Source organism: Poecile atricapillus, chromosome 4 (genome assembly GCF_030490865.1).
Source record: "Poecile atricapillus isolate bPoeAtr1 chromosome 4, bPoeAtr1.hap1, whole genome shotgun sequence".
Taxonomy (NCBI): Eukaryota; Metazoa; Chordata; class Aves; order Passeriformes; family Paridae; genus Poecile; species Poecile atricapillus.
The window spans coordinates 18376747-18391420 of record NC_081252.1 but is presented as its reverse complement, the minus strand read 5'-3'; the positions used below and the strand labels follow the sequence as shown (position 1 = coordinate 18391420).

At 40.6% G+C, this 14674-nt stretch overlaps 2 protein-coding genes across 5 annotated transcripts in view; one reads left to right on the top strand and one right to left on the bottom strand.

Moving 5' to 3' along the window:
• ARHGAP10 (Rho GTPase activating protein 10) overlaps positions 1-14674 on the top strand; it is a 352903-nt gene that overhangs the window by 183479 nt on the left and 154750 nt on the right. The window lies entirely within an intron of this gene.
• Positions 1-14674, bottom strand: part of NR3C2 (nuclear receptor subfamily 3 group C member 2) — a 190416-nt gene that overhangs the window by 40673 nt on the left and 135069 nt on the right. For all 3 annotated transcript variants that reach the window (XM_058839198.1, XM_058839197.1, XM_058839195.1), the window contains one exon: positions 9657-9773. In XM_058839198.1, the coding sequence (XP_058695181.1) occupies positions 9657-9773 (117 nt within the window). The remainder of the gene's footprint in view (positions 1-9656; positions 9774-14674) is intronic.

Below are 14674 nucleotides of genomic sequence, written 5' to 3'. Positions count from 1 at the left end.
CACTCTGGAAGATCACTATTTTGAGTAATTACATGCCCACTTAACGAGAACTCTTAAAATATTTTAATGAAAAATCCACATTTTCTTCTGATTGCACTTACGGCTTGAGATACTGAGCAGTGAAATGCAAACACCTGCAGGGAGGTGGCACCTCACACCAGCACTTGCACACAGCAAAAATCTCAAGAACCTTCAGGTGAAAGCCCAGACCCAATCTTCTGTATTTTGAGGTCTGACAGAAGGATGAAGCTCAGGCTACACATCTGCCTAGCATGTGGGACAGTGATTAGCACAGCAGTTGAGAAGGAAAGGCACTGGGAAGTGTTTGGGTAAGAGACAGAGGAATTAATCCCATTTTTAAGTTGAGTTTCAGGCTAAGCATTCATGAAGAGACAGCGGACAAAAGTGACAAAAGAAAGCTGAGATCCAAAGTGCATTTTACAGGAATATTTAGGTTGTCAGGGAAAATGTCTAACACATTTGCTTGTTTCTCAGCAATCCTCAAAGTGATAATTAAATGAAAAATAACAGTTTCATAGGGGTACTCCTCCCTGTGTGGGAACAACTTTCACCAAATGCCAATTAGTGGTTTCCTGTTAAAATCATATCAAGCTGGTTTTGATAAAGCTTTTTAATGAGAAATGGCTAAAGTATGAAAATTTCCCCCCACATATATTTCATATTAAATCCCAAAATCACATTATACAATCTCACATCTAACATTTTTTTTTGTATATAAAACTCTCTCTTGTACTTCATCATTAATTTCAAAAGAAATGTATTTACTAAATATTGAAATCACCCAATAAACAAAGCCTTAAAAAAAAGGCTTACAAAAGTAAATTATGTTGATGAAAGCCAGTCTTAATCAGTCCTTTTCAGATGCTCTCAAAACTCGTTTTTTGCTGATTATTTATTCATTCTTCACGCATATGGCAAATTCAATAATTTTTGAGCAAAGAGTTGTCTACTGAATGCATCAGTGTTTCTGATTATTCTATTTGACATTAAACAAAGACAAGCAGTAAAATGTCAACAACAAATGTGAAGAGGAGATCACCTACAACTTCAAGACACCTGTTGGAACGAAATGCCAACAGCTTGATCTGTGAGCATTGGTAATAATTTGATTAAAAAGAAAGTTAAGGAAACTTTGGAGAGCAGATTTTGACTGCAGCAGACTCAACACTCTTGGCTACAGTTGCTGGTTTCTGCCTCATGCCAAGCGATGTTCCTCCCAAGACACCCATTCCCATCCAGCCTTCTGCAGGCACTCCTCATCCAAGTCTTCACTCTTGCTTTTATTTGGGTTGATACACAATGTTCCATATCTGTTACATGATTTATGTGCCCTCCATCCTGATCACAGCACAACAAAACCCTGATAGCCACTTACCATGTCTAAAACTTCACATTTACACTGGAGACACAGGTTCTCAACAAGTGTTTCAGAGTCCTTCAAAACCAAACTGTGCCATAGCACCTCTCCTTCCATATCTTGAGTGCTCAGACTTCCACTCCATGCTAAAGAGTGTTTCATTTTTGTTATTTCTATAACTAAGCTTTGGAAGTGCTGCCCTCCCTCTGTGGTCTTTCTGGGTATGTCATTACCACATTCTCACTTGATTTTCTCCCTGCAAGCAACAAAAATTTTGAGATCCTTTGTCTCCTAATCTGTATGACTTCCACATCCCCAGATTTTATCAATTCAGATTTCTGTCAAATGACCTTACTCCTAATACATTAAATGCTGCTGGTGTGTCCCTCATCTTCTAGAAATTATCTACCACACTTCCCAGAACAGCAATGCTACCTGTGAAATACAAGCTGGCTGTTTCTCTTCTGCAGTCATCTTGGCCACATTTTTCACCATCTAGTTCACAATCAGTCACTAAAAACAAGACTATAGCCCTGGTAATCTCCTGCTTCAATAAATCACCCTGAACATTAGTGAAAACACTCTGTATGTAATATTACCATTTTTCTGGGGTAATGGCAAATCTCTACCAATACCCATTTTTATGATCTGGGAAAGCTGCTGGCAGAGAACCACAAAGGCATACAAATCACCATCCCCAGAGAGCAGGAAGATGTGTACTGGGTGGCCCAGAAACACTACATCCAGAGCCTTCACTTTGCCTCCCTCTTTGTTAAATATCGGCTTCTCATCGCTGTGTATTTCTAAGGCTTGAATGTGCTCAATGCTCCCTTCATAACCTGCTGGGAAATGTTCTTTCTACTGCCATTGGACTCTAAGGGCTGCCTTTTGATCCAGGTATGCTTGTCACACCTCACACTTATTTTAGCAAAACACAGGTACTAGTAAAAGAAAGCCATGCACTTTGCAATTGATGGGCAGAAAAAGCAGGAAACATATTTAAAAATCAAACCAAAAACCCCAATTCAGCATTGTGAACCCACCCTACTTTGGCCAAGGTTGTTGCAAGCATGGCAAATTAAATCTTCAGGCCCTGTTATTCAGGTGGAATAATCTCTGAAGAAACAGCTCATTGAAAAGAGGAGAAGTTCCTCTTGCTCCTACAGCTTCTCTCAGTGATGGGGAAGTGAGTAATGGAAACACATCATCACAGACCACAGGGGCAGGTTTCTACAGGGCTCTGGTGACAACCAGCAGCTCTGGAAAAAAGAGGAACAGGACACACAGGCAGGTTTTCACAGCAGAAACTATGTTTTACTGTGAGGAAGAGTAAAAAGGATATGGACTTACAACACTGTGGAAGGAAGCTGTAATAATAATATCACTGTGGAAGTGATAATTTGGTGATTCAGGAAAAAACAAAACATCACCAAGGGCTGCACATAACAACTTTCAGAAATGCTGAAAATCTTCCTCTCAGAAAACTGTGATCACCCACCTTGTGTTTTGAACCAAAGCAAGGCACCATGTACAGAATATGAAGCTCTGGGGAAAGAGCAGCCTGTGAGCCTGCACAGGGAGCGCTGCACAGCCAAAATCAGACAGCACCCCCAGAGCCTGAGTGCACAGCACCAACACAAGGACAGGACACAAGGCAGGCTGGGACACACACTCCCAGCAGGAGCCCAGCAGGGATGCAGCTCCTTTGCAAGGCTGGAAACCAAAGATGCTGTGGCTTGAATGATATGGTGGAGAGTCCAGAAGATAAAATGGGAAGTCTGGAGTTCAGTAGCCCCACGCCAAAAGCCTGAAAGGCTGCTCCTGGAGGAAAGACAAATGTTGCTGGCAGCTGGATGCTTGCAGAAGGGAGAGCTGGAACCAGGAAAACATGAAAAAACAAAGCATGGACCTGATTAGGAGTTTGATCAGGGACTGCTGGATGTGAGGTGTGGGCACTTGGACCACTGCAGTGCGTCTTCTCCAGCTGCCTTTGCATATGGAATAAAATCATCAGCAAAATGCCAAGGACACACTTTCAATATTGCTTTTAATTGATGCCCGAGAGATTACTCTGACATTACCAGTCCTCTTCAAAATTCTGCATTTTTAACCATCATTCACAAATAATTTCTTAATAGTTGTCTCGTGACAGTTTTCATAGTAATCCACAATATTCAAGAATCACAGAATCATTTAGTTGGAAAAGACCTTCAAAATCATTGAGTCCAACCATTAACTTGGACTGCGAAGCCCAACACTAAACCATGTCTCCAAGCACCAGATCTACATGGCTTCTGAAGGAAAACATCCTTCCCTGGGCAGCCTCTTCTAATGCTTGACAGCCCTTTCAGTGGAGAAGCCCTTTCTAACATCCAATCTAACATTCTAACATTCATGAGGGTGATTCAAGATGGAAAGTTACAGGGTCACACCAAGAGCAGGGCAAGAGCACTACACACGGAGTAAGATGGACACAAAAGCAGGAAAAGTTAATTGCTGATTAAATTGGCTCCTACAACATCTTCAACAGCAAGTTTATAAGCAACAGGGAAATTGTCTATGACTTATTATTTTCTCTTATTTATTACTTACTTAAATATTATTTATTTGTTGCTTACTTCTTATTTAAATAGTATTGATTATTACTTAAAGGTCTTTTCCAACCTGTTGGTATTTGTAAAAGTCTGTTGAAAGAACTGATAAAACCCAGCTGAATGGTCAAGCTAAAAAATTATTGACTGGATTGCCTCAGAAGAAAATGCTACATAATAAATGCAAATAAAAATGCATTAAAGTTAATGGCATTTCAAAATACTTTGCAGTTAAAGTTCACATGAAAAAGAAAATTTAACCACATGTATACTTCCAGTAGCTTGTGTCTTGCACAAAGGGGTTTATTTTCCTTTAAAATTTATGAAATCATGCTTAGTAGAAAATTTTAAAAATAGAAAGCTGGGCAAAAAGATGAAGTACTGTATCTTATTACTGGTTATCTTAATTAACCCATTTTTCAGATTATTGAAGTTTTTCAATGTATAAAAAATAAGGGTATCTGCCAGTGAAGCTTACAAATCACACCCAGCATCTTGTGCACGAAGTGTCTTACATATGTAAATGTATGCGGACCCAAGACTCGGATTTCACAGGCAGCCTCTGCAGACAGAGTGATGAACTGTGTAATTTGCAAGGTGAAATCTATTTTATGTCCCTTCCAGATCCAAGGGGTCACTGAGCAAGCTGCTCCTCACTGCTGCGGGAGACCAATGCCAGGAAGTCTCGGCAGTGTTTCATAGGGGAGCTGAGGCAGGGAAGGATTCCAGCCCTGCATGGTACTGATCTTTCCACACGTTTTTGTCCTCTCTGCATGTATCACAAATCCCATGGCAGAAGAGGGACTTTCTCTGAACATGCAGAATGGGGAGGGGTGCCTGGTCACTGGGTCACATCTGAGGTGTGAGGACCAACCTGCCCAGGAAAGGGGGGTGGCGGTCACCTCAAGTGACACCATATAAAACATTCCCATTCTCCAGGCTTCAGCACTTGGGAGTTACATCAGGAGGAGACACATCCCAGGGGCTGCTGCCTTACAGGATGCAGCTGCTGGTGGCATAAGACCTCGTATGCCAAGGTGTGGGACTAGGGGTCTCACTGTGACACCCCCCAGTGCCACCACCGACAGACACAGCTGAGGAACAGCAGTACGAGGTGGGAGCCAAACGAAAACGTCTCACGCAGAAGCAAGGGCCTTGCCAAATCCAATCACAGCGTATGCTGGGAGGAACTTCCCAAACCCATGAAGCCATTCTGGTCCATAATTAACTGAAAATTAATTACAGAATCTTGAAAAGAGCATAAACCAAAAATGGGCCAGCATACCTTCATAGTGCAGTTGCTCACTCTGAATCTCTTCCAACAATTAAGCCTAGCATATGTCACTGGAGTTAAAAAAAAAGATAACAAAACAACAAACAAAATATTATTCCCCAAAAAGTTTTTGGAGTCCTACTTGCCAAAGGGGATATAGCTGTCTGCAGAGCTGTATGTGCTAGAGTATGCACACACACTTTCTAGAAATGCGAAGGATGACTTAATGTGATACCTGGCAACTTCAGCTTTGCAGAAATTACAGGTTGCAAGATGATTCTTATAAAATCAAAACAAAAATTGAGACAATAACATAATTAGGTAAATTAGTTGATGACTTGATGAATTATTTTCTAAAGATCTTACAAAGGTTGTAAGAGCTTAGAAAATGCTCCAATTTTTCAACAGACAAAACGAGGAGGTAAACAATAAAACTGCCAAATTATTTTGGCTAAGCATTCACAAAAAGGTGTATTTTGCATCACTGAATTACATGTATTTTTACAAGGTGCCTAATCATGGCATGCTGCCACTAGTCAAAATAATATTTTTTTTTTAGTTTAGAAAAAAAATAAAAATTGGCATGCTGGAAAGTAGAAGATACACCATCAAAACAAAACCAAAAGACTGCCAGAGTACAAAAGCAAACTATTTTACTATTTAAAAAAAATACTGAGAAAGAATGTCACCAAAAGAGAAAAAAAGAAAAACCCTAAGAAAAAAGATCAGTAGATTAATGGTAGATTGTGCAAAAACATGCTGCAGGAAACCTGGAATACTATTTCTCATTTCCAGTTTTCCTTTATAGAGATTAGTATGTTCAGTAAGAGCAGGAAGACAACCTCAAACCATCAAATTACAAAATTTGCTTCATAACCCTCCTCTTTCTGTAAGTGGGAGGAGCTGGGTGGGGGCAGCCTGGGGTCCTTCACTCCCATCTGTACATGGGGAGGGTGGCGAAGGAGAGTCAAGTTCCTTTCCGCCCCATGGAAGACAGGACCCCGTTCCCTAATGCAACATTTCTTTTAGATCAACTGGAGGTTTGGTGTTTTGTCTTCTCTTCTTTAAGAGGGGATAAAACATCATAGTTTTATTTCCAAGTGGAAAGTAAATGCCCCTGCTTCCAGCAACTTGCAGACATTCCAACCCTAAGATATGCAGATGACCATTTTGCATATCATTTTACTCTATCTCTCATGACCCAAGCACATCAGCACCTCTGATGGGATTTGTTTTTACATTTGCTTGTCTTTGGAGGGTGAGAGCTGAGCTTGGTCCTACTCCACCAAGAGCACAGCACAGTGCAGTCTGTCACAGCTACGGAGAGTACTCTGCTGCAAAGAGAACTTTAAACTAAACTGCATTTATAAACTCATTTTTCTCTAGTTCCTTACTGATCATACTACCTAATAAAATACTTGCCCGTTTTGCCCATAAATTGAAGCTAGAAATAGGTAAAAGCCCATTTTTACTGGAGTAATGTATATGCTTGGCAAAACCACTGACCACATGAAACTAAAATCGACAATGTATCTTCATAATATGACCTTAGTCATTCTCTTCAAGCTAAATATGAAAAAAAAAGTTATTTAGTACCAAACCTTCATATTTTATATGAAAATCAAAGTTTTCAAATATGAAGTAGTATCTCTTTTTGCCATTTCCACCTCCATTTTTTGTGATGATCTCCACCGTATCAGAAACGCCATGCAACAGCACACATAAGATCCAAAAATTGCGATGCTGCATCGCTCCTCTGTAGATGCCCAATGCAGAGCTCACCACTGGAGATGGATGGCCTAAGCAGAGAAAAATCCTTAAGCTCCCAGCTTTTCCTGCCAGAGCTGGGCTGGCTCAAAGGCTGGAAGGTCCATCAGCATGATTTGGGAGCCCCTGAGGATCTCTAAACAGTAGTGTTGCCTCTGGGCTGCAGGTGCTTTAGCTCTCTCTGGCAGCCCTCCCCCCTCCCTCCAGCCTGCCCTTTCCCCCTTTGACCAAGTAGAAGGCACTGCAGTGCATGGAAATCCAGAACTGTTCCCCTGCCATCTCGTTCATGGCAGTGATGGAAAGACCTCCTTTATCACATTTTGGTTCCTTTACGCGGCATAAAGGGATCAAATCAGGAGTGAGAGTTTCACCTGAAATTTCTTTCTGTGATGAAAATCACTGAAGCAGCTAAACTGCAAATTTCAACTGCATGCCAGCTGTACAGTGCAGAGGCAGACTTGGCCTTCCAGGTCACAGAGTTACAGACATTAAAGTTGGGAAAAGACCTCTAAGAACATTGAGTCCAACTGCTGACCCAGCACTGCCAAGACCACCACTAAGCCTTGTCGCCAAGTGCCACATCTGCACATATTTTGAATGCTTCCAGGGATGGTAGTTCCACCCTGTCCTGCCCACTTCAGCATCTGACCAACCTTTCAATTAAGATATTTCTTATAAAATCTAATCTAAACCTCACGTGACACAGCCTAAGGTAATTTTCTTTCCTTCTGTAGCTTGTTTCATGTGAGGAGAGACTAACTGATGACCATCTTGCTACGCCTGTCTTTCAGGGAGCTGTAGAGAGTGATTAGGCTTCCCCTGAGCCTCTTTTCTAAGGAGCTAAACAACCTCAGCTCCCTCAGCCGCTCCTCATCAGACCTGTGCTCCAGATCCTTCACCACCTTCCCCACCCCCTTCTCTGGACTCGCTCCAGCACCTCAATGTCTTTCTTGTAGTGAGGGGCCCAAAGCTGCAATAAGCACAGGTCACGAATTATGATTTCCAGGAGTCTACCGAGCTCCAACAAAAGATAAGATTTTTCAATGCATTCCTCATTTACAGCATTCTACTCAGTATTTAAAAAAAAAGGCAAAAAAAGAAGAAACTCCCTCTAGCTAATTTCCCACCCTGCCTTGCTTTTCTGCAGAGGACATCACGTGAACACATCCTTTGAAACCAACCTGGAGATCACAGGGAGGTACTCATGACACTACAGATGAAGTGTCCCCTGCTGCTGTTTCCTAAGGTTCTCAAGCCCTGGGTTTTGCTGGAGCTCCATTGGCACCACATGGGGAACATCCGGGGGGGGATGCCCTAGGATGCAGCAGCATTCTCAGCACTCCAGAAAGCTGACCTTCCTGCTGCACAATGATTTTCAGCACTAGTTTTCTGGGATGAAGGAGCTGCTACCATGGAGCTCCTGCTTCATCAAACAAAGGCCTTCTGTTTCCCTTGCTAGGTTGAACAGCACAGATCAAAACCAAGGGAATGCTGTCACCTCCCCAGCATGCCACAATCTGGCCCTGTTTTCCCCTCGGAAAAGGAAATAAGGGGCCTGGGGTACAATGCAGTATCTCAAAATTGGGAAAGGGGTTGAAAGAGAGCCTAACCAGGCTACTCTCTCTGAAAAAGTAAGGTGTGGCTTGTTTGAGTATTTCTGCCACGGGACAAGACAGAAAGAAGTCTGGAAGGTAGAAAAAAGCAGCAGGCAGCAGCCAGGATTTTGCACAAAACCTATGAAAAACAAAGCAGCTCAATCTGTAGAATTAAACTCAGCTGCCAGGAGAATAGGTCCAGGAGGACAAAAAGTGAATTTTGAGATAGGGAGGAATTAACGTGACCATGTTGCAATTTTCTGTACAGTGAAAACACTCGAAGGGAATTGCAGGGGAATCGGGGAATCAGGGGAATGACCTGCAGCAGTATCCAAACCCCTGTACACAGACATCATAAACACAGGAGTGGTGGGAAAAAGGCATTTGTAATAACATTTGCTCAGATGATGGTTTGAGACAGGAAATCCACTGAAGCACAGCCAGAAACACATAGCCATTACCAAAGAAGAATTACAACAGAAATAAAAAAGAAACTATTATAAATTTTGTTATCATACTGTTTTCAGTATGCTTTTGATAATTAATAAGAAAACATTTTTCCTTGTTGCTGTTGGTATATGAACAATGCAGTAACAGGATCAAAATCATTGCACATCTTTACAGTCACAGAAAAAAATCAATAAAAATGCTGAATAAACACCAAAGAAGTTGAGAAGTTTAACTATGTGCGAATTTGCTTTCATGATGGTGTAACACGTTTTTCAGTATTCAAAAGAATGCCCTTCAAAGAAAAACAAAAACCCAACCCCATGCAATAGTTGAAACCTTAACATTTTTAGCTTATGGTATTCTATTAAAATTACTGTCATCATAGAACACCCACTTTTCTTTTTTCTGGGCCATAAAATACGCACCTCCAAACCCCAATTTAGAATGACAATAGAGTTCATCAGCTATTAAGCACTTCTTCAGGATAATCCCACCTTAATACTTCTGAGATTATGCAGCTGCCAAAACTATAAAAAGGCTGCACATTTCCAATGTTTTCACCTAATGAAATTAAGAGACCAAACTACTAATATTCTGCTTACCTCCTAAATTCATTCCAGCTTGCAGACATTTCTGTAATCGACAGGCTGGGCAGTTCTTCCTCCGAATCTTATCAATTATACAGTCGTTCCTTCCCGCACACAGGTAATTGTGCTGGCCTGAATGAACCAAAAATAAAATGCATTATTAGAGGCTGTATTTACATAATTCCAATTAGTTCTTCTCTACTGTTTTTGCACTCATTTTGTGATTCTTATTAATGAAGACTTTTCAAATTCCATTCTTTACTCTTTCCAAATGGTCTTGGTGAGTTGTAACGGCCTTTATTATCAGCATCTCTTCTTTTTAATTCGGGAAGGAGTTTTGGTATCACTCTCAAGAGAGATCTCATTATTTTTTATTTTCCTAAACAGGACTGGAACATTTCTTCTAGTATAAAACAAACAATTGGTTTGAGTTTTTTCAGATCATCTTGGGTGTGCTATACCACAGAGCAGTCTGACATCTCTAAGTTTGGGTGCATTCTCATGCTCAAGAACTTCACGATATAAAGCAGAAATAGACAACAGAGGTTAACTTTCCCCATATACTCCACTCTCTTCAATCAGTTCAACCAGGCTTAAATCACAAGTGTAGTATTTCATTTCTGTAAAGCCCCACAGAAGCACTCCTGAAAAGACAGGAGTTACTTAATGCAGAAAGGAACTACACGACAACCAGGGAAACTGGCTGGCATTTGAGAACCTGGAGACTCAAAAGGCATTTTGCTCCATGGGAGGAACACAGCTGGAGCAAACCAGTGCAGTGTCTCAGGCAAGGGCACTACCACATGGCCTTTTCAAAGCCTGGTGCTTGAACTGGATGTGGAAGAATAAAGGAAGCCACGAGGGGTTGGTGTAGCATGACAGCAGAGCGAGAGGAGATTGTTTTAGCTGCCTTGATCCAGAGGTGGCACACAGGGATCTGGGGAGGCCAGAACAAATGTGCAGAAACCCCAAGAGACGTGCAAATGAAGATGAAGCCGATGTCTAAAGCAAGCAGCAGCCATGGGAGAGGAGGGGAAGCCCTGGAAGAAGCCAGGAGCAGAGCTGCACTGGAATGGGCAGCGGCTAATGTGCAGGAAATGAAGATGCAGCTCCATAAAGGGACAGAGCTGCTGTAGGACAAGGCATAAAATGTCTGCCAAGCTATTTTCCACAATACTCATATGCTTCTTAGGGAAAGATAAAGAGTATGTTCATGGGGGACAGGCAACCTGGCTTCTGCTTTGGGCTCTTTCAGGAATTTCCCTTAAAACTTCAGCTAAGTCATTGTCTGTCTCTGCACCTGTCTTCCTTTCAGCCTCACAATGTTATCTAGACAGTGAACTGAAACTTGGGAACTTTCTCAAATCTCTTCTGAGCATCTCAGGCAAAGAAAACTGATCTCACTTGAGTGAGTGAAGTCTTACTGTAGTATCACAAAGGTATGATCATCTAGATAATACTTCACATGTTTAAAGAACAAGCAGATAAGCAAATAAGGGTTTTATTAAGGGACTTTACCTAGCACTGTGACACAGATGAAAAAGAACAAAACTTCAGCAAAATAATTCAAGAATAAGTTACATAAGACATAAAATCAAGTTGTACAATACAGTGACAGCACCAGGATCTATCAGCTGGTCTTTAAGTAGGCCTGCTGAACAAGAAAAAGATAATGTTCTCAGCTAATCACAAAATGAAAACCTGGGTATCACACAATGTTTATTTTGTGATGTGATCTCTACAAAAACAGACACGAAAGAGAAGAGTCAACTTAATTCCTCTTTATATTTTTGTTCTGAACTGACTTAAGCACATCCCCTGAAGAACCATCATGTGGACAGCATGAAAGTGATATAAAAGAAGAAAACAAAAGCATTTAAAATCATGATATACAGAATAAAGATGGTTTATATGTCCTTAAAAAATACCAGCATATTATCCTTTTTACTGTGGGGAGAAGGGAAAAATGGTTATTTTCTGCCAGGAATGCAGGTGCACTTGCTCAGTACTTGTACAATGTCCTTTGTACATCAGACTACTGCAATACCATTTTTAGGCTTCCACAGGCGGGTGCAGGCTATTAATAAGACAAGTCAGCTCCAACACTGCAAAATGAACCCCTTTGCAGAACTACCCTGAAGGCAGTTTGTGCTAAAAAAATATATACCTGTTAAGTCAACATTTTTCACTATTGCTTTAAAAACCTAATGGGTTTAATAAAAAAGTCCTCATTTATGCACTCCAGGATAATTACCTAGGTTCATTTTTAAATCTTGTGTTAATGTTTGATTCCAACACTGTCACAATGGACTTCATAAGAAATATTCCCACAACAGCAGAATATTCCATAAATCACCCTTCAAATGCTTTAAGTAGCCTGCAATTATTGCTTTGTGACCTATCTACTCTAGATCAAATACTTTCAGAAAACATAACTTAGTAACAGTTCATCAAGTTTTGAATCATATATCTCTGAGTTCTAATGTATGGTACAAAATCTATCTAGTAAGCAAGGCAAACAGCAAATATCTTCTCAATTTTTTTAATTTCTAGAAATTCCTAAAAAACAACAGCCATCATAAAGTTTACATTAATGGAAGTAACTTGAAAACCCTTTAAAAAGACAGAATAGATCAACATTCCAACAAACCTTCTATGTAGATTACAGCTATAAAATAATGAACAGTTTTTCAGTTAACATCTATAATAATAATAAAAGAAAAATGGCTTCAGTCTTCCATGCAATCAAATATGGATATGCATATGCAAACATTTCAAATACAACCAGTTCTGTTAAATAAGTCAGCAAAGCAAAGACACCCATAACAAATCAGCATGTCCCATTTGTGCCTCACTAAGGCCCCTCAAGTTCAGAATCAAAACAAAACCCAACATATCTGAAATTGATGCCATGTTCTCAGGACCTCCAGGGCTCTTCAGGACCTCAACGAGGTGATAGAAGCCATCCTGAAGAGAGGCTGATGTTTTTGTGGTGTGAGATCTCCGACTCCTGCAGGAGATGTATTGATCTGCCTTGTGCAGTTTGTGTTTAGCTTAATCCAGTTGTTCTTTTTATCCCATTCAATCACCCACAAGTGGGCTGGAAAGTGACAGAGCAGATATTGAATTCTCATCTCCCATGTGCTAAATGCATTAAGATGAAAGTAATTTTTACTTATGCCATCATTAAGAGCACTTACACCAGCTAATTCCTGTTCTATCTGAAATACAAAGACACTAAAGATGCAAGGAAAACTTTCCTGTTCAAAATAAATAACGAATAGGTAACACACAGTTACACAGTTGAGGAGAAAGTGAGATCTTTTCTCTTAGCAGTAGAGCTAGGGGAATATTGAAGTTTGCATTTTCAAGGTTATTGTGCCACCACATACCACAGAATGACACAACCAAATGTACACACAAAAATGTTTCCAACTCTCTCACCTCCAAAGATTCTATAACTCCCTCCTTTTATAGGCTTGCAAAAGAAAACAAAAAGGAAGTATTCATGAAATTCAGTCTTCCTTCTTACTGAGTTTTCCTGAATAAGCAAAATTCAGAAGTAAAGGAGGAGAGGAGGAAAAGCTGTTCTTATCTGGCCTACGAATTACTGCCAAAATGAAGCTAGAGCAGAAGTTGTGCCTTTCCCCATTTTAAAACTCCACTCCAGCGACTGAGTCACCAGTCCTCAAAATTTACTTGCTAAGATGAACTTATGTATGTGTGCAGAGCACTGCTGCACTCCAAGGACTGCCATCCTTCCCTATAGGTGTGGCTGCTAAAGGAAATAGATGTAGATATTTCTTGTCAGTATTATTTCTGTTCCTATCTAGGGAAAAATTAGAAAATCACAGAAATTTCTGAAACATTCCACATGTTTTATCTTCCTCCTAAAAAATTCTTTTTTTTCCCCCCATTTTTTGATCAGGAACTGCAAGTCATTAACGAGTATTCTACATTTCTACTCTCTTGCTAAAATAGCATTTACTATGATCAAATGTTAAATTTTGTAAAGAGAAAAGTGTAGCACTGGAAGAGGATCCAAAGACTGCTTAACTCAAGCCCACTCATGGAAGCACAGTAAGACTAGCTTAACACTTCGGGCAGGTTTTTAGCTTTCTTTCTATTTGCATTAAAATCTTCTGAGGAAAGGTATTCTGCAACTTCCATACAACCTACATGCCCTGTGTGATTAGGCTAGTGATTAGCCACCCTTGAAGTCACAGTTTTTCTCTTTGCATTTCACCCAAATGGGATTATTTTGTAACAGGAAGAGATATTCATACTCCTCCCATAGACATTCAGAGTAATAGATCACCACCTTCTTACAACAATCTCCCGTCTATCTAAGATTTATCTTCCCCATCTCTTTGCTAGGCTAAACAAATCCAGTTCCCTCAATCTTTCCTCATAGGTCATGTTTCCTACAAGAAATTCTATTCTATTCTCCTCCAGCCTCTTTCCTAAAACGGAGCACATTTTTCTTGCTGAGTTTCACCATCACTAAGGCCAATAAAATGGTTATTTCCTGCATCTTGCACACACAGCAGCCCTGCTAATGCAATCCTGGACCAGAGCTGGCTTTTGACAATGGCATTAGGTTGTTGACTCACACTCACTTGTGTGTCACTAATGACCAGCTCCTCTCCTGGGGCACTGCTGCCTTCCACATGTTCTCTCCTGATTTTACCTGGACAGGCTCTCCTTATTCCTCTTCTAGATACACACACACACATCCATGAGAAAGGCAAAGAAAAAGCCCAAAATCCACTCTGGGTCCAATGTCTGAAACAGGAATGTGCCTTGGGTCCCAAGACTGAGGAAGCCTCACAAAGGAACAGCAAAGTGAAAAAACAGGAGCAGCTGCTGAGGACCAAATGAAGCAGAAGTAGCTTGAAAAAACTCAGCTTTTAAAATAGTATCTCACTGAGGCACATCAAAATGCACATAAAGTGTCCCAATTTCCCTTCCTCCACAATGAGAATTAATACTTTGACTCAGAAAATTGCAGGCAGAGTTGTCTTCTCCCTGCA